The sequence below is a fragment of the Heteronotia binoei genome, chromosome 11 (assembly GCF_032191835.1).
Source record: "Heteronotia binoei isolate CCM8104 ecotype False Entrance Well chromosome 11, APGP_CSIRO_Hbin_v1, whole genome shotgun sequence".
NCBI lineage: Eukaryota > Metazoa > Chordata > Lepidosauria > Squamata > Gekkonidae > Heteronotia > Heteronotia binoei.
In genome coordinates this window covers 19,132,229-19,159,602 of record NC_083233.1, presented here as the reverse complement: position 1 = coordinate 19,159,602, position 27,374 = coordinate 19,132,229, and the positions used below count along the sequence as shown (strand labels likewise).

Here is a 27,374-nt window from a genome sequence, read left to right as displayed (position 1 = left end):
TTGGGTCAGCCATAGCTCTGGCAGGAGTTGTCCTTGAAAGGGCAGCTTCTGGGAGAGCCCTCTCAGCCCCACCCACCTCACAGGGTGTCTGTTGTGGGGGAGGAAGATATAGGAGATATAGGAGAGCCAGTTTGATGTAGTGGTTAAGTGTGCAGACTCTTCTCTGGGAGAACCGGGTTTGATTCCCCACTCCTCCACTTGCACCTGCTAGAATGGCCTTGGGTCAGCCATAGCTCTGGCAGAGGTTGTCCTTGAAAGGGCAGCTGTGAGAGCTCTCTCCAGCTCCACCCACCTCACAGGATGTGAGGGGAGGAAGATAAAGGAGATTGTGAGCCGCTCTGAGACTCTTCGGAGTGGAGGGCGGGATATAAATCCAATATCTTCTTCTTCTTCTTCTTCTAAGCTGCTCTGAGTCTCTGATTCAGTGAGAAGGGCGGGTTTAAATCTGCAGTCTTCTTCTTCTCTGGCAGCGAATTCCACATTTTAATTTTAAGTTTCAATCATTTTCTTTCAAATTGCCCCACTCATGTATTGGCAACAGCCAACAACATCCTCCCTAGCAGTGGAAGGACCAATACGGCAGAGGTGTCCCATCAATATTAATACCAGTCAGGCTTATCATGATGAACAGGCAATAGGATGAACGTTAAACAAATTAATTAATGATTATCCACTTTACTTAAAAATGTTTCTCACGGAATGGGGGCACTTTATAATAAATGGACATTCGTTTGCACTAAATGACTAATGAAATTTCTACTGCATTAATTATTATATCCACAAAAGCAGCAAAATGAATTTGCTGCGATCAGTCTCATTAATGCAGACACCAAAAGTAATAAAAGGTCTGCCGGTTATCAAGAATATCTCATGTTATGGGGATGGTTTCAAGTTATGTTTAATTTGATCATTTGACTTAAAGTAATATCTGAGGTATTATAATAATTATAATAACGGAAGACCTCCGTTATTGCATTACGGCTGCAGATTGGGAATTATTCATATTTTATCAACAAATACTCGAAACGGAAGGTAAGGAAGACCATCTTAAGGCATGGATTTAGGGTTAGCAGATCTAGGTTGGGAAATATCTGGAGATTTTGGGAGTAGAGCCTGAAGGAGGTGGGGTTTGGGGAGGGGAGTGAGTTCAGCAGGGTATAATAGAGTCAGTTTGGTGTAGTGGTTAAGTGTGCAGACTCTTATCTGGGAGAACCAGGTTTGATTCCCCACTCCTCCACTTGCATCTGCTGGAATGGCCTTGGGTTAGCCATAGCTCTCGCAGAGGTATCCTTGGAAGAGCAGCTTCTGGGAGAGCTCTCACAGGCCTACCCACCTCACAGGGTGTCTGTTGTAGGGGAGGAAGGTAAAGGAGATTGTGAGATGCTCTGGCACCACTTTCCCACTCGCCTTACCCCGTTCTCATGCTCTTTCTCAGTGAAGCTTCCGTCCGATTTCACACTATCTGCCCCAGGGCTACAACTAGCTTCAGCTTTTTCACATGTGAAAAAGTCTAAGCTAGTTGCAGCCCTGGGGCAGATGGCGTGAAATTGGATGGAAGCCCCGCTGAGAAGAGGAGTGGGAAAGTGGTGTAAGGCAAGTGGGAAATCGGTTTGTGCCTCTCGGATTTGGAGTGGAGGGAGGGATATAAATCCAATATCATATAAAAATCTAATATCGTCATCTATAAATTCAATATCATAATCATCGATATCATCATCTAAAGCAGATTTTCTCCAGAAGAACAGATCTTGGTCATCTGAACTGTACTAGTGCAAGATCTCCAGATGACACCTGGAGATGGTTCTATATCCTATTTACCCTCTACTAGGCAGTTAGTCCCTGGTAGTCAGCAGTCAGCCTCATGCTCTACTTCCAAGTAAATATGCCCAGAATTGGGTTTTAAATGAAATCAAGTCTTTGGCAAATTTTTAGAACTTAAAATTCGGAAGTGCATAGAAAAATATTTCCAGATCATTTTCATCAGGGCTGGATTAACAATTAGGCCAAGTAGGCACTGGCTTATGGGGCCCCATGCCTTTAGGGGCCTGAGCCAGTTTCTCCCCCCTCCCATTTCCTCCCTGCTTGCAACCCTCCCAGTCTCCGCACACAGCCAGCAACTGAGCCGCTCTTTGCCTGAATTGCCTGGTGCGGCTGCTGCTGGCATCATCACCAAGTTTGCCTCTCTCTGCCTCTCCCCCACAGCTTTGTCAAAGTGGGTTTTGAGAAGGTGTCTGCAGGGGGTGCAGACAGTGGTGCAGTCACTTTAACTCTGAGATAATTTGTGAGGCTTCCCCCACAATTTTTTGGCTGCCTAGGGGCCTCCATAGGGTTTAATCTGACCCTGATTTTCATTACCCTTGTCTGCCTCAGAAGCACAATCCAAGCTGTTATGATTCTGGTCTCTGGAACCAGTTCTTCTCGGGAGGTTTTTCGGAAATATTAGAAGGTCACTCCCGTGCAGGGCATATGTGTAGGTGTTAAGTGCTGTCAAGTGGCTTCTGACTTATGGTGACCCTATGAATGAATGGCCTCCAAAATAGGGTTGCCAAGTCCAATTCAAGAAAAAACTGGGGACTTTGGGGGCGGAGCCAGGAGACTTTGGGGGTGGAGCCAGAAACAAAAGTGTGGCAAGCATAATTGAACTCCAAGGGAGTTCTGGCCATCACATTTAAAGGGACAGCACACTTTTTAAAATGCCTTTCTTCCATAGGAAATAATTAAAGATGGGGCACCATCTTTTGGGGCTCATAGAATTGGACCCTCTGGTCCAATCGTTTTCAAACTTGGGGGGTATTTTGGGGAGAGGCACTAGATGCTATACTAAAAATTTGGTGCCTCTACCTCAAAAAATAGCCCCCCCCAGAGCCCCCAATACCCACGAATCAATTCCCTATTATTCCCTATGGGAATTGTTCTCCATAGGGAATAATAGAGTGCCCAGTAGACATTTCCCTCCCCCCACGCTTTCTAAAGGGGGGGAGGGCCTCCAAACAGGGAATCCCCTGCCCCCTCCCTCTCTCACACACACAAATACTTACTGGGTCTTGTTCCTGCAGAACTCTACTTGCTCTGAAAACGAAAGCAAAAGAAAGGGAGGGGCCATTCTCCATGGAAACTATTACTGACCCTTTCCAATGAAGCCCTTTCTGTTTCCTGTTTCCTGTGCAGGCACACATTTTACAAACGGATCAGTTTGCAGGTTTCTAAACCTGCAAGAGCTCTACAACTACATGATGCCTACACGCATGTTCTTCTCCCCCCCGCCCCCGCTTCCAGATTTTTGGAGAGCGGGGGAGGAGGCCGCAAATTCAGGGGTCCCCCGCCAGGGCGGGGTAGTTGGGAAGCCTACTCCAAAAGGTCCTCTCATTAAGAGCCTTGCTCAGGTCTTGCAATCTGAGGGCCCTTGTGGCTTCCTTGACTGAATCCATCCATCTCATGTCGGGTCTTCCTCTTCTCCTGCTGCCTTCAACTTTTTCTAGCATCATTGCCTTTTTCAGGGCCTCTTGTCTTCTTTTTGCAGGGCATACAGCTTCCCCATGTCCCTAAAAAATCATGCCCAGTAGCGTCTTTAGGATTATACAGTATAGCCTGTGAGTTTTAGAACAGTGCTGCTAAAAGACAGATAAATGCACATAATGGTGCCCTGTTTGTCAGATCACTGTTCTATCAAGGTCAGTGTTGGCTGTTCTGACTAGCAGTAGCTCTCCAGGATCTCTGGCAGAGGTCTTTCACCTTACCTGCTGTCCTGTCCTGCATAGCCCAGGCTAGCTCAGTCTTGTCAGATCTCAGAAGCTAAGCAGGGTCAGCCGTGGCTAGTATTTGGATAGGCGACCTCCAAGGAATACCAGGCTTGTAATGCAGGAGGAGGCAATGGCGGGCACAGTGGGAGAGCTTCTGGTGTTCGGGCCTCACTAGCGGACCTCCTGATGGCACTTGGGGTTTTTTGGCCACTGTGTGACACAGAGTGTTGGACTGGATGGGCCATTGGCCTGATCCAACACGGCTTCTCTTATGTTATGTTCAAACTACCTCTGAAACATCTCTTGCCTTAAAAACAAGTCTAGCTTGCCACCTAGTGATGCATAATGCTAAAAGAACTAGAGTGTCTGGTTGCCAGACAATCTTAGGATCTCCAGGCTATGCTACACACAATGTCATACAACAACAGCAGCAACAGCAACAATAACAGTAACAATACTAACCTTACCTGCTAAGTGATGCTTTCTTACTAGAGATCCTAAGGATTGAACTTGGGGCCTTCTGCATTCAAAGCATGTGCTCTGCCACTGGCCCATGGTCTCCTGGCTGAACTTCAGCCAAAGATCGTCCAATCTATGCACTAGCACCTCCAGTGACAAGCTTCTCTGTGTCATGATGAATGAATGAAATGGTGTTCAAAATGGCAACCACGCTCCCCAGCTGAGACCCTCTTCACATGCATGCGCTCCCCTGTAAAGCATGGTTGCACCTGCTACCACCCTGTTGAGTGTGCAAAGGAAAGGCGTTGGCAATCTGCCAGATGGCAGTCTAGCTGAGTCTTTTCTTTCATCTTGAGAGATGTGATTGCTCCGCTCAAAACACCACCGTCTTTCTCAGGCCAAGCCTGCAAACCGTTTTAAAAGGCAAGCTGTTCAAGAGGTCCTCCATACTCACTAAACCAGAAGGTCCACATGCTCTCTTTGTAATCTCCGAAAAACCAACACCTCCAAAAGAAGCCTTCATGGTGAAAGGCAAGAACTTCTCGGCTGTCGTTCTTCTGCTCTCCCTTCCTGCCCTAGAAATGAAGAACAAGAATTAGCCAGGACTGCTTTGGAACTCCCTTTGCTTTTGTTATCTATAATATAATGGGTTTAACGCGTAGAAGAGACAAGCTTGCCATGATCATAGCTCTTTATTGAATTACAGCATGGTAACTAGTGGCTAAGAAGACTGGCTAAACTGGGTCAACGGGGCCAACTATTGCATACCGGGTTCGTTTCAAGGTGCTATATGGCCAGGGTCCTGCATACCTTAGGGACTGCCTTTCCCCACATGTTCCCCAGAGAGCACTTCGGTCTGGATCACAAAATCTGCTTTCAATCTCCGGCCCTAAGGAGGCCAGGCTCATGACAACTAGAGCCATGGCCTTCTCTGTAGTGGCCCCACGCTGGTGGAATGAATTGCCAGAAGAAGTTAGGACCCTGCAAGAGCTCATACAGTTCCGCAGGATCTGTAAGACGGCACTCTTCCACCAGATATTTGCAAACTAGATTGCTGGCCATAACAGTCCTCAGGAAACATCTGGACCACCTATTGCAAGCTACCCTGTAGCAGCAGCGGAAAGGACCTTCTAAGACCTGCCTACAGAGAACATAAATCTGAATTTAAGACCATAGCATCAAAATGTTAATTTTTCTGTGTTTTTAAACTGTTTTATGGTTTTTATGTCTTTTATATGTTTTATACTCATGCATACGCATGAGCATGTAAGCCGCCCTGAGCCCGCTTTGGCGGGGAGGGTGGGATATAAATGGAATAAAGTAAAATAAATAAAAAATAAAATAAAATAAAATAAACTATATGCAGTCCTGGGTTCCCACGCTAGGACGTCATTGGATCGTTTGAACCAGCAGGGGGTTTCTGGTTGGCCCAGGGCAGCAGGGATTTGGATCCTACTGCTCATTGTTCTAGAGTCCCCAAGCTCACGTCCTTAGGCTCCAATGAGCCAGGCAAGAACACTGGTAAAGAACATTCACATGAATCCACATACACAACATTATCCTTCGACACAGCAAAGGAACTATTTTTTCCCCATGTAAGTGGACAATATTAAAATGTAAGTGGATAATGTTAAAATCCAGGTCTTTCGTCTCCAGAGTCTCTTACCCATCATAGAGCATTTTCTCTAGCCGGATGGCATGTATTCCCCTCTGCAGTGTTGGAGGGGAGATATAGAAAGATCCCCGTGTTAGAGAGGGTTTGTCCTTGTGGTGCTGGTGTTGTTGAAACAAATGAACATGCTGGTTCTATCAAGAAATGCGTGTTAAGTTTATTTTCCCTCTGTGCAGGAGGTTCCCGGGCTGCTCTGATTCTGAGTTTTCAAGAAAGCTTCTTATAAGGTGTCAACTTGCAGACTACAGCTTCTCGTGCAAGGTTTTTTGCAGCTGCCTGTAAAATTGGCATAGATGTCCTATACAGCAGTGCCCAACCCCCGGGCCATGGACCAGGACTGGTCCGTGGCCTGTTAGCAACCGGGCTGCAGAGTGAGGCACAGGTGCCCCACTGCCCCTTCCGCCTGCCCAGGATCCACGCAGACAAAACAGGCAGCGCAGCCTCACTCTGAAGCACCACTTAGGGTTACCAAGTCTAACTCAGATAATATCTGGGGACTTTGGGGGTTGGGCTGGGAGACTTTGGGGATGGAGCCAGGGGACTTTCCCTAAAATAAATAAACAAAACACACAGCAGCGCAGTTCCCCTGAATACAGTCTTCATTTCCTCACCCAAGCCGTTGCGAGTCATCTCTCTCTCACACACACACACACACATACAGTGGAACAGGCTTCCTCGGAAGGTGGGCGGGCTCTCCTTCTTTGGAGGTTTTCAAACAGGGGCTTTCAAACAGGGCTCTGTTTGGAGGTTTTCAAACAGAGAGGGATGACTTGCATACACACACACAGAGCAGCAAAAATAAAACAGTTTGCAATCCCACACTTGTGAGGTCACACTGGGGCAATTTACTCATGAGTTGTTGATCTTCCAAGTCCTTCACAAGAACACAGGGAAACCAAAGAACCAAGCACAAGAACACAGGGAAGCCAAAGGTTCATATTTACCTTTACTATACAAACGACCTCTGAAAAGATTGTGCAACAAACAGAGGGTCTGGGCTGCTTTCACAGCCACTGGGAGCAGCCACGTTGTTCTGCCTGCTCACCCCGCCCCCATTCAGCCTGGATCCTACATATTTAAAGACACAGGCACACCTTTCCAAGTGGAGTCTTAAGCTTTCCAAAGTGAGAAGGCACATGGTGGATGTGGGGCAGGGCTTCCCCCCGCCGGCCAGCTGACTGGGGGTGAGAAGGAGTCTGGAAAAAAGGGAGAACCCCCGCTGGGACCTGGGGATTGGCAAGCCTAGCACCACCTCTTTCATCCACCTGGGTCCTGGATGGGTGGAAGGGGCAGCATGGCAGCGACCTTCGCCTAGCCTTCATTTAAAGCCCCCCATGGGGGTCAGGGACGGGGTGGGGGTAGCAGCCTGAGGTGGCAAAAACTCCAGCACCCCGCCCCCAGTCCGTGACAAAATTGTCTTCCATAAAACCGGTCCCTAGTGCCAAAAAGGTTGGGAGCTACTACTAAACAGTACACCGCATCCTTAAAAATCCTTATTTTAATCTATCGTTATCAATTTTAAACCATTTTATAAAGCCCATCTATTGATTGGATTATTTTTGACTTATTTAAAATTTGAGAATACAATCTGAGAGAGGTCACTATAATGGATTACGCAGCAAAAAATGCCAGCTAGTGACCAATTTACTAAGAAGTATATTGAAACCAGTCCAAATGTCCAAAACATGCATATTCAAGTCCCAAAGTAGTGTGGTGACAAGCCAATCGATTAAGTACTTGTTTCTTTCCAGTCTTCATCAGACCTGATTCAATTATAGATATTCTTTACACAATTTTCAAAAAAGAGGGACGCTGAGCGTCTCCAGCAGCAATTTCACATCGTCTACAGCTCAGCAAGAAGCCACATACTGAGCAGTAGCTGATGAAGACTGGAAAGAAACAAGTCGATTGGCTTAATCGATTGGCTTGTCACCACACTACTTTGGAACTTGAATATACATGTTTTGGACATTTGGACTGATTTCTATATATTCTTAGTAAATTGGTCAGTAGCTGGCATTTTTTGTTGTGTTATTTAAAATTTTGGCATACTGCGTATTGTGATTTGTGATGGCCGTAGGCCATACTAATAAACTGTCTTACTACTAGCTTCAAGCCCTCCATCTTGTACAAACAGCTTTTGATGGTCCCCTCAGTTTTAAAAGAAGGCAGCTATGGGGGACTGTTGTGCAAGAAACACGGCACAGGATTCGTGTCCTGGTCTGTAGATACTAATCAATGCCATGAAATGACCTCGATGTAGGGCAAAGGAAGTATTTTTCTTCCCTTATCTTCCCCTGATGAGACCATGATTGACTGGGAGGAGCCAGAGTTTTTCCAGGAGTCGTTTTTTTGCACCATGAACCTTAGTTTCACCTGTGGGAAATAATCAGTAACTTGTCAAAGATGGTGAGTAGAAGCAGGGGTCGTTTTGTCGAAAAACAGGTGGCAGAGCTCATTAGCATAATTCATTAGCATATGCCACCACCCCCAGTCAAAAGCAACCTGATGCAAGAAAGGAGAGCCCCGGGCAAGCGAGGCCTGCTTGGGCTGGCTAGAGATCCAGCCAGCCCAAGCAGGCCTCACTTGCCTGGGGCTCTCCTGGGCTGCCCCCCTCAGTCAAAAGGCCAGCAAGCCATTGCCCAAAATCACAGAAGAAGAGGAGAAAGGAAGGTGTAGGCTTCTCCAGGGGTTAATGAGGGCTGCTGGGAGCATGGCAAAGCCCCTGGTGGTTGGCTACCTACCTGCTCTCCTAATCTAGAGCTTGTTATGCATCTGCATCTGCTATTTAATGGACAAGGTAGTTGGGGAGAAAGAGGGGGAGCCCTCAGAAAGGGCACTCCTGTGAGCGCCTGCTGAATCTGAAGCCTGAGTAGCAGATAGGGTTGCCAATCCCCAGGTGGGGGCAGAGGATCCCCCGGTTTGGAGGCCCTCCTCCCGCTTCAGGGTCGTCAGAAAGCGGGGGGAGGGAATGTCTGCTGGGAACTCTGTTATTCCCTGTGGAGATTTATTCCCATAGAAAATCATGGAGAATTGATCCACGGGTATCTGGGGCTCTGGGGGGGGCTGTTTTTTGAGGTAGAGGCACCAAATTTTCGGTGCAGCATCTAGTGCCCCTCCCCAAAATATCCCCAAAGTTTCAAAACAATTGGACCAGGGGGTTAAATTCTATGAGCCCTAAAAAGGTGCCCCTATCCTTCATTATTTCCTATGGAAGGAAGGAATTGAAAAGGTGTGCCGTCCCTTTAAATGTGAGGGCCAGAACTCCCTTTGGAGTTCAATTATGCTTGTCACAGACTTGATCTTGGCTCCACCCCTAATGTCTCCTGGCTCCACCCCCAAAGTCCCCAGATATTTCTTAAATTGGACTTGGCAACCCTAGTAGTAGAACCACAAAGAGACCAGCAGACTCTAAGTCAGCTTTGACTAAGGTTTCAGAGGGTGCTGCAAATTTTGTCCTGAAGTTCTAGGGATGCCAACCTCCAGATGGAACCTGGGGATCCTGGAGTAGATGGATCGCTGTTTGGATCTACAGCTCATCTCCAGACGCTAGATGTCAATTTCCCTGGAGAAAATGGATGTTTTGGAGGGTGGACTCTATAGCATTGTACTCAGGGCTGGCCCTAGACTGTCTTGCACCCTAGGCAAGGCTAACTTCTGGTGTCCCCCCCCCCCACACACACACACACTGATAACATCACCAAGTCACATGGGGGTGCCCAGGGCTCTTTTTCTAGCAGGAGCTCCTTTGCATATTAGGCCACACACCCCTGATGTAGCCAGTCCTTCAAGAGCTTACAGGGCTCTTCGTACAGGGCCTACTGTAAGCTCCAGGAGGATTAGCTACATCAGGAGGCATGGCCTAATTTGCAGAAGAGCTCCTGCTAGAAAAAAGAGCCCTGGGGGTGCCCTGTTCGGTGTCCCAGAAAGCCAGCGCCCTAGGCAATCACCTAGTTTGCCTAGTGGCAGAGCCGGCCCTGATTGTATTCCACCGAGGTCCCTGTCCTCCCAAGGCTCCACCCCCAAACCTCCAGAAGTTCCCCAACATGGAGTCAACAACCACACCTCCCACCAGTGCCTAGGAAGGACCTGGCCACCCTATGCTGAACATCTTCAACAGCTGAATTTACCTTCTTTGCCTGTGACAAGAGGTGATCAGTTTGGTTTGGCAACACATTACTCCAGTGCTTGCTGAACCAGGTTTGCACTGGTTTCTACCCTCCATCCCGAACTGTGCATATGCCAGAACACATCAGCAGATATTAACATTGCTAAGAGCTGCTTAAATGGACACCAGACTTTAGGAAACACCATGCACACCAACGTAATAAAAATCTGCTGCTACAATCTGCTCACTTCTCTGAATTCTCAGCTTTTGGGGTTTTTTAAAAGGTTGCTAGCTTTTTTTATGGCCGAGATATAAGGTGTGAACCTTCCCCCTTCTACCTGCACAATGAAAAGGTCTAGAGATGTAATCTTTTTCAAGGGCACTGTTACGAAGGAATACCGTCCATCTGTTAGGAAGGAAAAGACAACAAGTCCATCAGAAGATTAGTCGTCTGTGTGTGACTGGAGAAGAGGACCTGGTGGATGTTCAATCAGCCGCTGTTGTTGTTACTGCATGGATGCATGCACTGGCATAAGCACAAAGGTGTCAACAAAGCAATGTCTGGAGATCCAGCTCCTCTGCAGACAGAGATGGAACATGTCTTGATCAAGATCAATGAAACACATCAAGAACAGAGGGTTTTTTTAAAAAAAAATTAATAACTCTGCATCTGTTGGATTTGCATACTGTGTTTTCCCTTTGCCTTTGGTGTGCCACGCCCTTTAGGAGGGGCAACACAGGCACTGATGGATCACATCAGAGGAGGCTGCATTTGCATTAGCAGAGGCATCCATTTGCCATAGGGCTGTCACTTGATTAAAGAACACTTCGTTGATGAATTGTATGACTTTCGATTGATTAATCAATTGAACCATCCCAGATCTGTGCATGAATAAAACAACAGTTCTGGAGGGGGTGAGAAACCCTCTCATTCTTTTGTTCCTTGTGCGTGATGCCCACATGTGTGACACTGCAGGCACCATCTTCAGTCCAAACTAGACCCAATGCTGGGGACTTCATGGAATCATAGAGTTGGAAGGGACCTCCAGGGTCCTCTAGTCCAACCCCCTGCACAATGCAGGAAACTCACAAATACCTACCCCAAATTCATAGGATCTTCATCGCTGTCAGATGGCCATCTAGCCTCTGTTCAAAAACCTCCAAGGAAGGAGAGCCCACCACCTCCTGAGGAAGCCTGTTCCACTGAGGAACCACTCTAATGGTCAGGAAGTTCTTCCTAATGTTGAGCCGGAAACTTTTGATTTAATTTCAACCCATTGGTTCTGGTCCTACCTTCCAGGGCCACAGAAAACAATTCCTCACCATCCTCTAGATGACAGCCCTTCAAGTACTTGAAGATGGTGATCAGATCACCTCTCAGCCGCCTCCTCTCCAGGCTAAACATCCCCAGCTTCTTCAACCTTTCCTCATAGGACTTGGTCTCCAGACCTCTCACCATCTTCGTCGCCCTCCTCAGGACCCGATCCAGCTTGTCTACATCCTTCTTAAAATGTGGTGCCCCAAACTGAACACAATACTCCAGGTGAGGTCTTACCAGGTGGGGTGCAGTGGTTAGAGTAGCAGGCCTGGATGTAAGAGACCAGATTGCAAATCCCCACATCTGCCAGGAAGCTCAATGGATGACCTGAAGCCAGCCATATCTCCTAAACCTAACCTACTTTGCGTCATGAGCAACGGCGAAGACCAGGCTGGGTCCCTGCCTAAGTTGAGAGGAGATCCTGCAGCCAGCCCCTCTGATGCCCCAGAAGCAGACAGGTTGCCGCCTGAGTCAGCATTCCCCACATCTGACCTGGTAGCAGTGGAGGAGGCACAGCTGCAAGCAGGAAGCCCACCAGACTCATCCCTGTGGGTAGCTTGGCTAAGGGAGAAATTCTGCCGAGACTTAGCGACCCGTCAGAGGGACACATGCCTCCAGGGAAGACAGTCACTGAGTCCTGAGTTCTGAAAGAAGCTTCACCGCTTGCTAATTGGGACGTCGGCAAAGGCCCATTTAGCCCCCTGCTTAGGGCTGGACTCCTCACGGAAGCGACAAGTCACATACGTGACAATCTCTCATCCACCCCAGCTCTTGTACTCCTGATTGGATTCCCTGGCTTTCTGACCCTTGGCTCCAGACACCCTTGCTCTTTGCCCACCGACAACTCCCTGACTTGGCTTTGGTTAGAACTTCCTGGCTCGACCCTGGACTAGACTTGGACTTTGCTCCTGACCGCATCCAGCCCACGACACCTTGCGGGGTCATTATGAAGATAAAATGGGGAAGGCAGAATACTTCATAGTGCCCTGAGATGTTTGGAAGAAGAGTAAGATTAAAATGGGGTAGATAGATGGGTGTTTGGATCTACAGGCGCATGGATCTAAATTGCCCAGCAGCCATGTGGTTTGGACTTCAGAAGAGACAGTCAGCCCTGTGTCAGCAGGATGGTTGCCGGCTCTGGGCTGGGAACACCTGGCAATCTGGGGATGAAGCCTGAGGTGGACTCAGGAGAGAGGAAAGACCTCCGCGGGGTCTAGTGCCATAGAGTCCACCCACTCCAAAGCACCCATTTTTTCCAGGAGAGAAAATGAACTCCGGTCGGCTGGATATCAGTTCTAATTTGCTGAGCTCTGCAGGCCTATGTGATGGTTAGTAACCCAAGCATAGGCAAGAAAGTACAACTTTTCTGAAAATGACTCTTCTGCCTTCCATGAATTGAGAAGTTAATTAATAAATAATTAACTTTCTTTAAAGTCTGCCACCTGGTTAATGAGTAGAGACACTTTCCTCAATCAGAAATGGAAAGGAAAGGTCCCCTGTGCAAGCACCAGTCATTTCCGACTCTGGGGTGATGTTGCTTTCACAACGTTTTCACAGCAGACTTTTTACGGGGTGGTTTGCCATTGCCTTCCCCAGTCATCTACACTTTCTGCCCCCCCCCCCCAGCAAGCTGAGTACTCATTTTACTAACCTCGGAAGGGTGGAAGGCTGAGTCAACTTAGAGCCAGCTACCTGAACGCATCTTCCACCGGGGATCGAACTCAGGTCGTGAGCGGAGCTTAGGACTGCAGTACTGCAGCTTTAACACTCTGCGCCATGAGGCTCTTTTCCTCAATCAACAGATATTCTAATCTGTTCCTAGACTGGATTGATTGACTCAGCTATTGCTGTGAGTGCAGGAACACAAAATGGGGAATCCATTATGGATGGACTTCTTTCACGGCATGCCTTTTGGCAAGACCATTTGCTTGTGTGTGGAGTAGAGAACCCTGGCAAGGAGGGGGCCAGGCCAAAAGACTTGGTGGGCCAGAGCTAGGAATGCCAGAACCCCGCCCCCAGAATGGATGGGAATCCCCCAGTTTCAGCTGCTCCTCTCCACCCCCCATTACCCCCCAAACACCAGCTCCATAGCCAGGATTTGAAAAATGGGGGGGGGGGCTTTCATTTTTTTCAGGTGGCACTTAGCAGTCCCACCTCCATTTCCCTCCTGCCATCACCATCACTTGTGGAGGAAGGATCCTGGTGGGCTGCCAGCTCACTGCCCCACAGCCTCCCCACTCCGTGCAGCTGCTCCGCGGCCTTCCCTTCCCACCCTTCTCCCAGGCCCTGCTGCTCCAAATCTCTGGCTACTGCCAGCCATCTTGTGCCCTCCCCAGCACTGTCCCAGGACCTTGCCTTCCTTTCTCTCCCTGCCAACTCAGAGCCCCCGACCTCCCATTGCTCCCACTGCCTCCACCACCTCTCTCCCTCTCTTCCCTCATGGCACTATCGGTTACATCTTTTTTTAGGGGAACACCTACAAGGGTTTTAATAGACCTCAACAATGTAACCCGTAAATGCAACACGTGCTCAGGAAAATGGGCATCATCAAAGATAGAATTCTAGCAGGAGCTCTGCATGTTATAATAATAAAATAATAATAAAATAAAATAAATAATAAATAATAAATAATAATATTAGGCCACACCCCCGATGTAACCAATCCTCCTAGAGCTTTCAAGGCTCTTTTTTGGAAGCTCTTGGAGGATTGGCTACATCGGGGGTGTGGCCTAATATGCAAAGGAGCTCCTGCTAGAATTCCACCCCTGGGCATCACGCAGGTACACTTGTCATAAGAACTCGGATTGGCTGCAGCGCCCTCTGGAGAGTACGCTCAGTAGCAAACCCATGTAATGTGTGAGAATGCCACTAAGTATGATTTGAGTTCAAGAGCACCTTAGAGACTGACAAGATTTTCAGGGTAAGAGCTTTCGAAAGTCAAAGCTCTGTTGGTCAGGTAGCTGATGTATCTAGTTGTTCTACTGCAGACCAATGCAGCAGCCCTCTGAAACTAAACCCATGGAGTTAGACAGAGAACTCACTTAACCTACATGTCCCGGATTCAGCCAAGTCAATCCTTCACTGCTTGGCCAAAGCATTTGAACACAGCTCAGTTGGCATTGCTGCCTTTTTACCATCGCTGGGCCGGAGAGACGACAAGCACCCGAGTCACTCACATGTGTGCTGCATGAGTCATCCTGACTGATTCTGTGCAAGTTACTCGCACTGAAGGATGGCTGCAAGAAGGCCTCATTTGGGACAGGAGCTTACAGAAGCAAAGCTCCGGAACCTCTAAATCAGGGGTCCCCAACCCCCAGGCTGTGGACCAGTATCGGGCTGTGGCCTATCAGCAACCGGGCCGTGAGTTGAATAATTATTTCATTATATATTACAATGTAATAATAATAAGAAGAAGACATTGAATTTATATCCTGCCCTCCACTCCGAATCTCAGAGCAGCTCACAATCTCCTTTATCTTCTTCCCCCACAACAGACACCCTGTGAGGTAGGTGGAGCTGAGAGAGAGCTCTCCCAGAAACTGCCCTTTCGGGGATAACTCTGCGAGAGCTATGGCTGACCCAAGCTGGGTACTCATTTTACTTACTCGGAAGGATGGAAGGCTGACTCGGGTTGTGAGCAGAGCTTGGACTGCAGTAGAAGAAGATATTGGATTTATATCCCTCCCTCCACTCTGAATCTCAGAGCGGTCACAATCTCCTTTACCTTCCCCCCCACTCCACAACAGATACCCTGTGAGGTAGGTGGGACTGAAAGAGCTCTTACTGCAGCTGCCCTTTCAAGGACAACTCCTGACCCAAGGCCAGTTCCCCCAGATAAGAGTTTGTGCACTTAACCACCACACCAAAATAAAGTGCACAATTGTATCATCCTGAAACCATCGTTCCCCGGTCCATGGAAAAATTGCCTTCCACAAAATGGGTCCCTGGTGCCAAAAAGGTTGGGGACCACTGCTCCAAATTGTATTGTGCTCTTTCTTTCTCCTCCAGTACTTGCTTCTGGGCTCTGTTGTTCAAACCTCCTGTGAGAATTTTGCTGAACTCTAAGATTTGACGAACTTTCTAATATTTTCCCCCACAAAAAATGGGGGAAATAACCAAAACATACAAAGCAGACAAATGGAAATCTTCATCCTGCCACTGGGGCTGCATAGGAGAAAGTCATTTTAAAAGTGTGATGGGAGTAAGGTTTTATTCTGACAATTCTAATTCAAGAAGCATTTGAAGGTAGATGCTGATATCATTTAGTATACCTTCCGGTGTGTCAGGGGGTTGTGGCATATGCAAATAAGTTATGCAAAGGAGTTTGTGCTATTGAGTTCCAGCACTTCTTTTTCTACAAGATGACCCCTGACTGCAAGGAAGAGCAGTGTGGAGCAGGCAGCTCTGGAGCAGGCTGCGGGTTCAGGACGTGGCCTCTGCCCATTCGACACTGCTGCCCTCTCACCATGGGGCAAAAGCTTTAACTGGCACCCCCCGTTTCCTCATGAATAGTGCTGCACAAAGCTTTTAGCACATCAGGCATCTGTATGTGGTTAAAGAGGGATTCCGTGCAAACTAGCGGCATTTTCAGAAACTCGAGCTACAGTTCTAATAACTACACTTATTTCTTGATAGGAGTTACATGGGGATGGTATCCTGTTTCTTCCACCTACCATATTAGGAATTGCAGCTCTCATACCTGTTTGCAGTAACCTTTTTTCCATCAGGGAGGAGATTGGATGCATGAACTGAAGTTGCAGAAATTTCCTAGATGTTTGGAGGTGGAGCCTAGGGAGGGCCAGGTTTGAGGAGAAGAGAGACCTCAGTGAGGTATAACACCAGAGAATCCATTCTCCAAAGTCCTCACTCTCTCCAGGGGAACTGATCTCTGTAGTGTGGAGATGAGTTGTAGCTCTGGAAAATCTCCATGCCCTACCTGGACGCTGAAACCCTACAGCAGGGGTGGCCAACGGTAGCTCTCCAGATGTTTTTTTGCCTACAACTCCCATCAGCCCCAGCCAGCATGGCCAATGGCTGGGGCTGATGGGAATTGTAGGCAAAAAACATCTGGAGAGCTACCCTTGGCTACCCCTGCCCTACAGAGTGACCACCTCAAAGTTACCCAGCAAAGTTTCTTGGCAGAGTGGGGATTCGAACCTAAGGGCCATTGCAGAGATTGTAGTTTCAATGCCCCCACCCCCAGCTCTCCACGTGTCTTGTTCCCCAGCGAATATGGGATTGACAACAACCCTGAATTTTCGTTCAACTTCTTAAAGAATGAATTGAATCGGAACCCATCAGCAGGCCGACAGAAATGTCTTCTCCTTTCAGTTTAAAACTCCACAGCTCGAAACTTTCACCTTCGGTGTATGTTTCAAAGAGCATTTCCCACCCACCCCCAACAGTGGTATTTTTAAAGCAACAGCCTGGCAAAGAATTTCTCAGGTAGTTTTTGTTATTGTTACCTCCTTGGTGTGAAGTGTGTTGTTCTCAGGTTCAAATCCTCCGCACGCCTCTGTTGCTAGGAGCCAATAATCTGTCCCAAAGGCGATTAGGAAGAGCAGAACACCCAAAATCCCAAGGATCCCGGCGATAAAGGCCGCTATTTTGATCTTCATGGCAGAAAGAGGAGGAACCGGGGCTTAAAACTGAGAAAAGGAGGGGAGCAGGGGGAAATGGCCCAGTTGTTCTGAGATGGGGGGGGGGAGTCTGAGCAGAAGGAAGGGGGTTCTATTTTAAGACACGGCTCAGCACCATTGCACAAGTGGTGTTCATTTCACAGGGCCGCGAGGAAAGAACTATGAAAAGCACATGACCTGGGCTTGCAGAACAGCTGAGGCATTAGAGCAAAGGCTACGTATGCTATGCATTTTTTTTAAGAGGGGTGGTTTTTTTTTTGGGGGGGGGGACACTAAACCAAAGTGACCTTAAATTCCGTGCCAAGTGCATCTCCCAACCCCATATGCAAATGAAGCCAGATTATTTATATTTGCTTCTTTGGCATTTTTGTTTTGCAGGAAGCCATCCTGAGCACTGAAGTGCCACTTTCCACCTAGTTTCACCAGCTTTTGAAGCCAAAGGTTCTGTGACCTCAGGGTAGAACTCAAGCGTGAATTAGAAGTGAAGCCAGGGGCGGGGCCTAGTAGTTTTTAGAACAGGGGTGTCGAACTCATTTGTTACGAGGGCCAGATCTGACATAAATGGGACTTTGTGGGGCCGGGTCATGTGTGTCATAAAATACAATGCCAGGTAGTGGAGATATAAACTTTATAAAGGACACAGACAAACACAATGAAAGATTTTTTAAAAACTTAAAATGAAACATGCTTGAAACATTAGCACTGTTGCAATATTTTGTTTATTGAGCGGTCTCTGATAACTGACAACTCTTGCTCTGATGAGCCTTGGCCAATAGAAGGAAGAGAGGCTTGGCTCAGTAGTTCTACTGTGCAATTGAGAGAGCCTGGCAAAGCAAGCTCTCCCCCCCCCAAGGGAGGAGCCTCAGCCAATGGAGAAAACAGGGTTTGCTCCATAGTTCCTGTGTGTCAGGCTCTGTAACTCTATCATACTGAAATTATAAAATACTAACCAAATGGACTTTTCTATACTAACCCCTAGCCTTTGTAATATTGTAGTCACCATGCATATCAAAGGGGACGTATGAAGTGTTAACTTTGTTTAGGTTGTAAAGGGAGCAAAGGAATGTGACCGTTAATAGATACCGCCGCTGGCCAGCATCTTCCCAGAGGCTGGGAGATAAGCAGAAGCTCTCGTGTGAAAGTTTGCACCTTCACTCCCTGTTGTTTTGAGAATAATGTCTTTGTTCAGATATTGTTTTGATGTAGATTCCATAAGACCCAGAAACACCCCTGCCAAGGTATTAGTCTCAACTTCTGTTTCAAGCTATGAGTTTCCAATAAAGTATTACATTGTCTCAAATGAATACAGCCTTGAGTCTCCATCGCCTGACACTGTGTGATTGAGCAAGCCTGGCAAAGCAAGCTGTGATTCAGGAGGAAGCAAGAGAGAGGGAGAAGGAAGCAAATGACAGCCAGTTGCTTGGGGGCCTGATAGGAACCCTCCGGGGGCCCGATCTAACCCTCGGGCTGCAGGTTTGACACCCCCGTTTTAGAAGGTTTTGAAATGAAGACTAACATGTTGGGGTGGACACACCAGTTTGGGACACACACTAGTTTTAGTGCTGCCAGATCCCTTTAGGTGAAGGTATCCCAAAATTAAACTGATCTCCAGATTACAGAGAGTAGTCCCCCTGGAGAAAATGGCTGTTTTGAAGGGTGGAGTCTATGGCATTATACCCCACTGAAGTCCCTCCCCTCCCCAAACCCTGCTCTCCTTAGACTCCACCCCCATGATCTCCAGGAATTTTGTAACCCGAATCTGGCAACCCTAGGGAGTCCAGAGCAACAGCAATTCAGCGATAGAGTTAATGTTGAAAAGAGGAAGGGAAAGATAGCCTTTCCAGAAAAGGAACCAAAAACACACAGCCAGGCTGGAACTTCTAGAGGCCCCCAGGGACTGCATGAGGGTGAAATGGGGGCTTGCAGTGAGATGGCGGAATAGTTCAATATTGTCTCCGTCCCTGGACAGAAGTGTTTTCCGTAAGTAGAAAATGAGGTTAGGATCCAAGCTTGGTATTTATTTTTATGCTGATTTTTAATTCTGGCAATTTACTTTTTATTTGCTTGCAAGCCGCCTTGGAGAATACAGATTTTGTTTGGAAGTTTGGCAGTAGGCATTTTCTTAATTTTGTGGCATTTTTACACATTACATGGGTTTGCTACTGAGCATACTCTCCAGAGGACGCTGCAGCCAATCTGAGTTCTTATGACAAGCATATTTGCATGATGCCCATGTTCTTGAACATGTGCTGCATTCACAGGTTACATTTCAGAGGTCTATTAAAACTCTTGTAGGTGTTCCCCTAAAAGAGATGTAACAGATAGTGCGGCAAGGAAAGAGAGGGAGACCGAATTTCTGAACTGTCAGAGAATCAAACAGCTATAATTTATTTCCACGCAGCCATGAAGTATTGGATGACACAGTGAATTTGGACACTTTTTATAAGCCTAAAAGGCTGCAAAGAATTAATTTGCCGCGCGTTGAGATCCTGGCCTTGGACTATTTTCCACTGAACTGTAAGATTTTCAAGACCAACGCTGGAAATGAAAGGAGATTGCTGGACAGCAACATTTCCAATGGATGCCACTTGTGTTGTCTGCATAGTTAGAGGCATACAGCAACCGTAAAAGAACTCTGTGCAACTTTTGATGGGTCTTTGTATTTTGTGTTTTTGGAGTTCATATGGCTCTGTACATGGGATTCCCCTGGAGCCAACCCCCTCCCTTTTCCTCTCCCCTCCCCATATATAGAAACTGAGGCTTACACATCAGCTGAGCATGTGCCTTACCGCAAAAGGAACCACAGCCCAGATAATCAACTTAGATGAAATATTTTTCCCCTTTCCAGACAAAGGATTATTAGAGGATGGCCTATGGTGTTTACAGCTCACCAAAGACAGGTGTTGGAGTGAATGACTCAGCATGTCTGGATATTGGGGTGCTACATCACTCTAAGAGTGTATAAGTGTTATCTCCTTAAATGAGATACCTCTCTTTGTTTTACACTCGGATCTACCATCTGACCCCTCTTCTCTCTCTTTGTCCTTTCCTCCTCTGCACATGGCCTTCCATGTAGACACATGTCTCCGCAGGTCTCTCCTGTAGAGACAATGCCCTCATACTCCCACACACATGATGCCAGACAAGCTGACCATTTATGATAGGGCAAGTATTCTTTTGACTAGACTTCTCTCTCCTTTTGACTCCAACCTGAACTGTGAACTGAATCTACTTCGATAAATGTAAGTTTACCATTTTTGCAACAGACTTCTTGGGGAATGTATTTATTGTGCTCAGTATCACATTTCTATGCCTGGACAAAACTCTATTAACCAAATATCCCAATAGGAAGATCTCCTCCCACCCCCACCTTAAACATATACAACATTCTGACTTTCAAAGTGGGCCACAGAACTTTCAGGGGTTCCCTCCCCCTGTAAAGTATTCTATAAACTGGCGTAATTAGGAAACACCCTTTCCCTGTTGTCCAGCTCACCACACTCGATGCAAGCAGCAGGGCCTTCTGGGAAGTTTCAGGCCACCAGTTCAACCAGCTTCAACTGTATTCATGCCAACAGTACAAAATGAAATCACCGGCTCAGTTTGGCATTGTTTTGTCCCTTGCCTGCTCTCAGCTTGACTGGATTCTGTTTTCACACTTCCTGTCTCCTTGACACACTTAAGAAACAAGGAAATCTTTATATACTCTCCACCTGCCTCTAAATACAGTCAGGAGAACCCAAGATGGGTGACACAAATAAATACAAAGCAAAAATCATCTATTAAAATCATTAGAACATGTCATTAGAACAAGTAATTAAAGAATGAGCAATTAAAATAAATAAGCAACTGTTCATCCCTGCAAAGTCTTTTACATGACTGTTTTGCAGCCTTCCCGGACAGCCCCAGGCCCGCCTTGCCCCTTCTGCGAGACTGTTCCATAGCAATGGGGCAACAACAGAAAAGGCCCCGGGCCAAAACAGATCAGGCCATCAAGAGTAGAGGGACTACTAGAAGGCCTTGTCCTTGTCTACTAGATTTTTATTATAAATTTTCAATAGGGGTAAAAAAGTGAGGGGAGGGGAGTGTGGAAAAGGGGAAAAAACATATATTAAATAAGCTTTGCTATTAATTACCCCGATACACAATATATCGGCAGTTTTACTAGTACGAATACTGAAGATATTTTAGGAGGCCTTGTCCTGAAGAGTACAATTGCTGCCCAGATTTATACCTAGAGAGGCAGTCCTTCCCACCCCAGGCCATAAAGGGCTTCAGTGTTGACACCTGCAACTTAAATTGGACCCAGAAACAAATACTTCAGGTGTGATGTGGTTCCAGACATGCAGACCCTGATAACAGACATGCCACTGCACGTTGCACCCGCTGATGCTTCCAAATCATCTTCAAGGACAGCCCTATTGACAGCATGTTACAGTAATCTAGCTGCAGAGGTTACCAACGAAACAGTAGTTGTTCTTCCCTTAGGTACTGAGATTCCCATTACCTGTCTCTTCCATGCATGTTTATTTTACTTTACTTATTGGCTGAGTCAAGGAAGCCATGGCCTTCAGTTTTGAAAGACATGAGCAAGGCTGCTTCTGATTGGAGGGAGGTCATTAATGTCCCAGGGTTGCCATGAGTCAGAAGGAAGTTGACAGCACTTTATTTATAGCCCACTTTTCTCCCCAACAGGGATCCAGAGCAGCTTACAACATTTGCCCCTTCTCTATTTTATCCTCACAACAACTCGGTGAGGTAGATTAGGCTGAGAGAGTGTGGATGGCCCAATCATGCCTCTGTGGCAGAGAGGTCATTCGAATTCAGGTCTCCCAGGTCTAAATCGCTAATCACTATCCCATTCTGTCTAAGTAAGTCCCCCCCCCTAAGCATATGATGGGCAAAAAACAAAAGTTAGATTTCAGCAAGATTAGGTTTTGTGGGCTTGGTAAGCAGTGAATCCATGCATATATTATAGTGGGAGCCTATCAGCTTTTTTGTAGGTGACAGAGGAACAAGGGCTCTTTTTGACTTCCAAAAAGGCTATGCCAAGGATCATGGAACCCACACATACAAAAGCCATGCAGGGCAAGAGCTACAGTCAGAAGAGAAATCAGGGGAGATGGGGCAGAAACACGGGCAGAATCCAACCCACAGTATATCACTAGCACTCAGGGGTGGAATTCTAGCAGGAGCTCCTTTGCATATTAGGCCACACACCCCTGACGTTGCCAATCCTCCGAGAGCTTACAAAAAAAGAGCCTTGTAAGCTCTTGGAAGATTGGCTACATCAGGGGGGGTGGCCTAATCTGCAAAGTAACTCCTGCTAGAATTCCACCCCTGCTTGCACTGATTTAAGATGAACAGCTCCCCCCAAATGTGCACAAATCTACATGATACTGAAGAGATTTGGATCAGTGCTGTGATCAGAATAAATCACAGGGATGACTGTCACGCTAGTTACAGAGCTATAACCAAACATTACTGAGGTATCCTTATGATACATATATTTGTAGAATTTGTAACTATTACATATTCACAAAACACGATAAAAGCTTGTACTTGTATTTAAGGCAAAACATCTATTTCGATTAAGTCCTACACTGCTGAAGCTCCCTGCTTTAGATCAGCGATCCCCAACCTTTTTGAGCCTGAGGGAACATCTGGAATTTAGACACAGGGCGATTGGAAGCGATCACAAAATAGCTGCCACAAGAGGCAGCGCCAACCCCAATATGTCAGGGAGTATAACTCTATAAATACCTCTTCAGTGCTCCAGACAGAAGCTCTGTGTAATAGGATGCTCTGTGTAATAGGATGCCTTTTAAAACAAATATATTATTTGAAAATAATTTCTGGTGTGCACACAGCTTACCTGCAGTCGGTAAAGATCCTTGAGCTGTGGTGGCAGCTGCTGCCAAAGGAACATTTTTAAAATCTGCATAGCCCAGGGGTGGCCAAACTGTGGCTCTTTCACACATATTGAATGGTTCTCAAAGCCTCCACCATGTTATTGGCCAGCTTGGAAGAGGCATTTATATCTTCAAATCACTTCTCCAAGCCAAGCCAGCTGGCAACTTGGAGAGTGCATTTAAAGTTGCTTTCTTTCCACCTCTCCCTCTCCCATCTATTTGCCTTGCTTCCTTCCTCCCTTGCGGCTCTCAAACATCTGATCCTTATGTCTTGCAGCTCTCAGACATCTGATGTTTATTCTATGTGACTCTTACGTTAAGCAAGTTTGGCCACCCCTGGCATAGCCAATCAGATCTCCAGGGGTCAATCAGAAGCATTCCTGGGCAAGAGCCCCACCTGGCCACACCCACTTACTAACACTTGGTGGGTACCAAGAAAGGTGTTGGCAGGTGCCATGGGTCCCCCATGGGCACAAAGTTGAGGGGAACCTCTGCTTTAAAGTCTTGTGAGAGCCAATCGGTGTGTTCAAAGAAATCACATGGGTAAAGCCTTTTAGGGAGTTCAGCACTTTAGACAACAAGTAGGGGGGACCATATGCATGAATGCTTCTCTCTCACAGAAGATTCCCTATTTACAAAAAAAACTAGGATGTCAGAGAAAAGCTACAGTGAAATCTTATTTCTGATTTGCCAGCTAATCAGAGATTTGTGTTAAAGGAGGGAGAATTCAGTCACAGGCTCCCCCACCTGCATCCAGAAAGTGTGCGACCCTAGGAGATTGCTGTACCACGCAATCTCTTCGAATGGGTCTCAAGAGATCACAAATTTACTCTTAACGATCCACATATTCATGATGAAACCTAGTGAGTGCAAAGGATTTCGAGACCTCTGCGTGAAACGAGGAAGACTCGAACAAACGTTCACAGAAAATAACTGCGATTCACTTGGACCCACAGTATTCTTTTTTCTTTTTCTTATTTACAGAAAACAAGCAACATCCAAATCTATCGCTTGTTCTCTGTGGAATAAAGAATGAAGTGGAGACCCTAAAGGACCACAGAAGAGAAGCTACGCCGTGGCCTCCCTATTCCATGGAGCTTGGCCTTTTGCTGGTTTTTTCGTCAGGAGTCCACGGGGTGCCTCCAGGCATAAGAAGGCCGACTGATTTGGACCGGGGCGATTTCACACCACAAGTTTTTCGGGAATCCCCAACTAGAGAAAGAAACAAAAACAAACAAGAAAGAACATAAGAAGAGGCCTGCTGGACCAGACCAACAGTCAGGGCTTTCTTTCGAGCAGGAACGCAGCTCCGGCTGGCTTGGCATCAGGGGGTCTCTGCTGGGCTTTTTCTACAAAGAAAGAAAGCCCTGCCGATAGTTCATTTAGTCCAGCATCTTGTCTCACACAGTGGCCAAACAGTTCCTCGGGATGGTCAACAACAGAGCCTAGAGGTCAAGGCCTTCCCCTGATGTTGCGTCCTGACTCTGGGATGCAGAGGTTTAGTGGAGGTTCCCTTCAGCCACCATGGCTAGTGGCCATTGATAGACGTATTTCCCCATGAATCTGTCTGATCTTCCTTTAGGGCTGTTTATTCCTGTGGCCATCATTGATGTCCTCTGGCAGCAAATTCCACATTGTAATCACCCTCTGTGTAAAGAAGTATTTCCTTTTATCTACCTTGAACCTACTGCCTATCAGCTTCATTAGACCCCCTCGAGTTCTAGTATTTTGGGATAGGAAGAAAAAGTTCTCTTGTCAACTCTCTCCACCCCATGCATAATTTTATAAACCTCTGTTGTGTCCCCCCCTTAATTGTCTCGCTGCTAAATTGAAAACTCCTAGAGTTCAGCCTTTCTTCTTACAGAAGGTGTTCCAATCCCCTAATCATCTCAGTTGCCCACCTCTGTACTTTTTCCAGCTCTATAGTGCCCTTTTGGAGATACGGTGACCAGAACTGTGCACGGTATTCCAAATGAGATCAAAACCACAGGTCTACACAAGGGCATTACAATAGTATGACATCTTTTCCCATCGACTGGTCTTTTTCATCTAGTAGTCAAAGATGGACATATATCTCAGCCCTGTCCACTGATTAAAAGAAATCTTTAATGAGGAGTCATACCAGTTTTAGTCAGATGATTAATCAAAGGCCTATATGATATGGGACTAACATAGCCTGAGGACTTCCTGCTCTTTTATGAAGCTGCCCAGCCACTATGGTTATCCTTGGAGGTTTTGCTCCAGGTGCACCTGCCTTCTGAGATTAGGCAGGTGGCAACCTGGGAGAGAGCCTTCTCAGTCATGGCCCCAAAGCTCCGAAACTCTATCCACAGGAAGATCAATCTGTCCCCTTCTGTTGCCCTCTTCCTCTAAGGGAGAAGACTTCTTTGTTTCACTTGGCATTCCTATAATGACTCCTCCTTCCTAACCATTCTTTTAATTGCTGTTTGTGTTTTGTATGTATTTTAACTCTTTAAAAATTGTTTTAATAATGTGTGTTTGTGAGGGGAGTTGATTTTGTGTGCTTTTTATCATGTATGTTTTAAAGTGTTAGCTGCCTGAGTGACCCTTGCAAGGGCAGAAAGGTGGGATACAATTTTTGTTAATAACAACAGTATAACAACCAGGGGTGGAATTCTAGCAGGAGCTCCTTTGCATGTTAGGCCACACACCCCTGATGTAGCCAATCCTCCAAGAGCTTACAAAAAAGAGCCTTGTAACCTCTTGGAGGATTGGCTATATCAAGGGGGTGTGGCCTAATATGCAAAGGTGCTCCTGCTAGAATTCCACCCCTGATAACAACCGTAACAATAATTCTGCATAGTAATTCTGTATGTGAACAAACAGTTCTCATGGAAAAGCAAAGTCCTTTCTTGATCAGGCCTGGTCTTTATGAGCATCTCCACTCACATCTACGTGGGTTATAACGGGTCAGACACTGAACTTGCCTTTCTGAACCCCCTTACAAGTTTTGGCGATATCATTACTCACAGCATAACTGAAGCAATCAGGGCCATGTGGCTATGGACAGCAGCTTCCAAAGAGATGGCACTTCCTTGCTTATTGTCTAGAGATGCTAGCCCACCTCTCTACCCCTGATCAGCAGGTTGAGAGGGGGGTAACTTACCTCCCAAAAGGGAGTTTCATCCAGGGTTTCAGTGACATGCTTATGACATGACCCAGAAGTGACATAGGCATATCAAGGTGATGCTCTGGTTTGGGGACAAAAACTCTATGGTAGAAGCTAGTTTGAGAGTATGGGAGAACCAGTCTGGTGTAGTGTTAAGTGCACAGACACTTATCTGGGAGAACCGGGTTTGATTCCCCACTCCTCCACTTGCAGCTGCTGGAATGGCCTTGGGTCAGCCATAGCTCTCGTAGGAGTTGTCCATGAAAGGGCAACTGCTGTGAGAGCTCTCTCAGCCCCATCTACCTCACAGGGTGTCTGTTGTGGGGGGGAAAGGTAATGGGGGGAAAGGAGCTCACCGCTTTCATGCCAGGAACTCACGAAGTAGAATTTTAGCTCACAAGACTCCACAGCTTAGAGAAGCATTGTCCCTGACATGCCTATATAGCTGGCAGGTCCCGTTGGAAGTCACATGGGCACATCGCTGAAACATCAGATGAAATTTCCTTCTTCCAACAAACGCCCCCCGCCCCGCCCCATCCCCTGCCCACTGCCAGAAGGGACTTGGCAACCCTATTATTATCTCTTGCTTTCTGGACATTGTTTAAAGTGGGGGGGAGTGTGGGTGTCATTTTCAGGGCCAGATTAACAATTAGGCCAAGTAGGCACTGGCCTTTGGGCCCTCATGCCTTTAGGGGCCTGGGCCAACTTCTCCACCCTCCCAGTTTCCCCCCTGCTTGCAGCCCTCCCAGCCTCCACACACAGCCAGCAACTGAGCCACTCTTTGCCCAACTTGCCTGATGCGGCTGCTGCTGGAGTCATTACCACGTTTGCCTCTCTCTGCCTCTCCCCTGCAGCTTTTTTTTTTTTAGCATATGATATGTTTATTGGAGAGCCAGTTTGGTGTAGTGGTTAAGTGTGCGGACTCTTGTCTGGGAGAACCGGGTTTGATTCCCCACTCCTCCACTTGCACCTGCTGGAATGGCCTTATGTCAGCTATAGCTCTCGTAGGAGTTGTCCTATGAGCCAGTTTGGTGTAGTGCTTAGACTCTTATCTGGGAGAACCGGGTTTGATTCCCCACTCCTCCACTTGCACCTGCTGGAATGGCCTTGGGTCAGCCATAGCTCTGGCAGAGGTTGTCCTTGAAAGGGCAGCTGCTGTGAGAGCCCTCTCCAGCCCCACCCACCTCACAGGGTGTCTGTTGTGGGGGAGGAAGGTAAAGGAGATTGTGAGCCGCTCTGAGACTCTCCAGACTGGAGGGCGGGATATAAATCCAATATCTTCTTATTATTATTAAAATATTCCAAGTTATACAGAACTTTGTTGGATGAAGTAGTATCAAGTAGATTAATTCCATATATAACAACATTCTACTATTCATAAAGTACTGTGGCATAT

At 46.9% G+C, this 27,374-nt stretch overlaps 2 protein-coding genes across 2 annotated transcripts in view; both read right to left on the bottom strand.

Annotated features, from left to right (window-relative positions):
* LOC132579282 (transmembrane protein 182-like) overlaps nucleotides 1-16,992 on the bottom strand; it is a 33,192-nt gene extending 16,200 nt beyond the window's left edge. The window contains exons 1-2 of the mRNA XM_060249552.1: nucleotides 16,763-16,992; nucleotides 4,654-4,774 (exon numbers count right to left, since the gene is read on the bottom strand). Coding sequence (XP_060105535.1) covers nucleotides 4,654-4,774; nucleotides 16,763-16,915 — 274 coding nt within the window. The 5' untranslated portion in view covers nucleotides 16,916-16,992. The remainder of the gene's footprint in view (nucleotides 1-4,653; nucleotides 4,775-16,762) is intronic.
* A 6,940-nt stretch (nucleotides 16,993-23,932) lies between these two features.
* LOC132578958 (sodium/hydrogen exchanger 2-like) overlaps nucleotides 23,933-27,374 on the bottom strand; it is a 53,920-nt gene continuing 50,478 nt past the window's right edge. Inside the window, exon 12 of the mRNA XM_060249116.1 lies at nucleotides 23,933-24,060. Within this exon, the coding sequence (XP_060105099.1) occupies nucleotides 23,933-24,060 (128 nt within the window). The remainder of the gene's footprint in view (nucleotides 24,061-27,374) is intronic.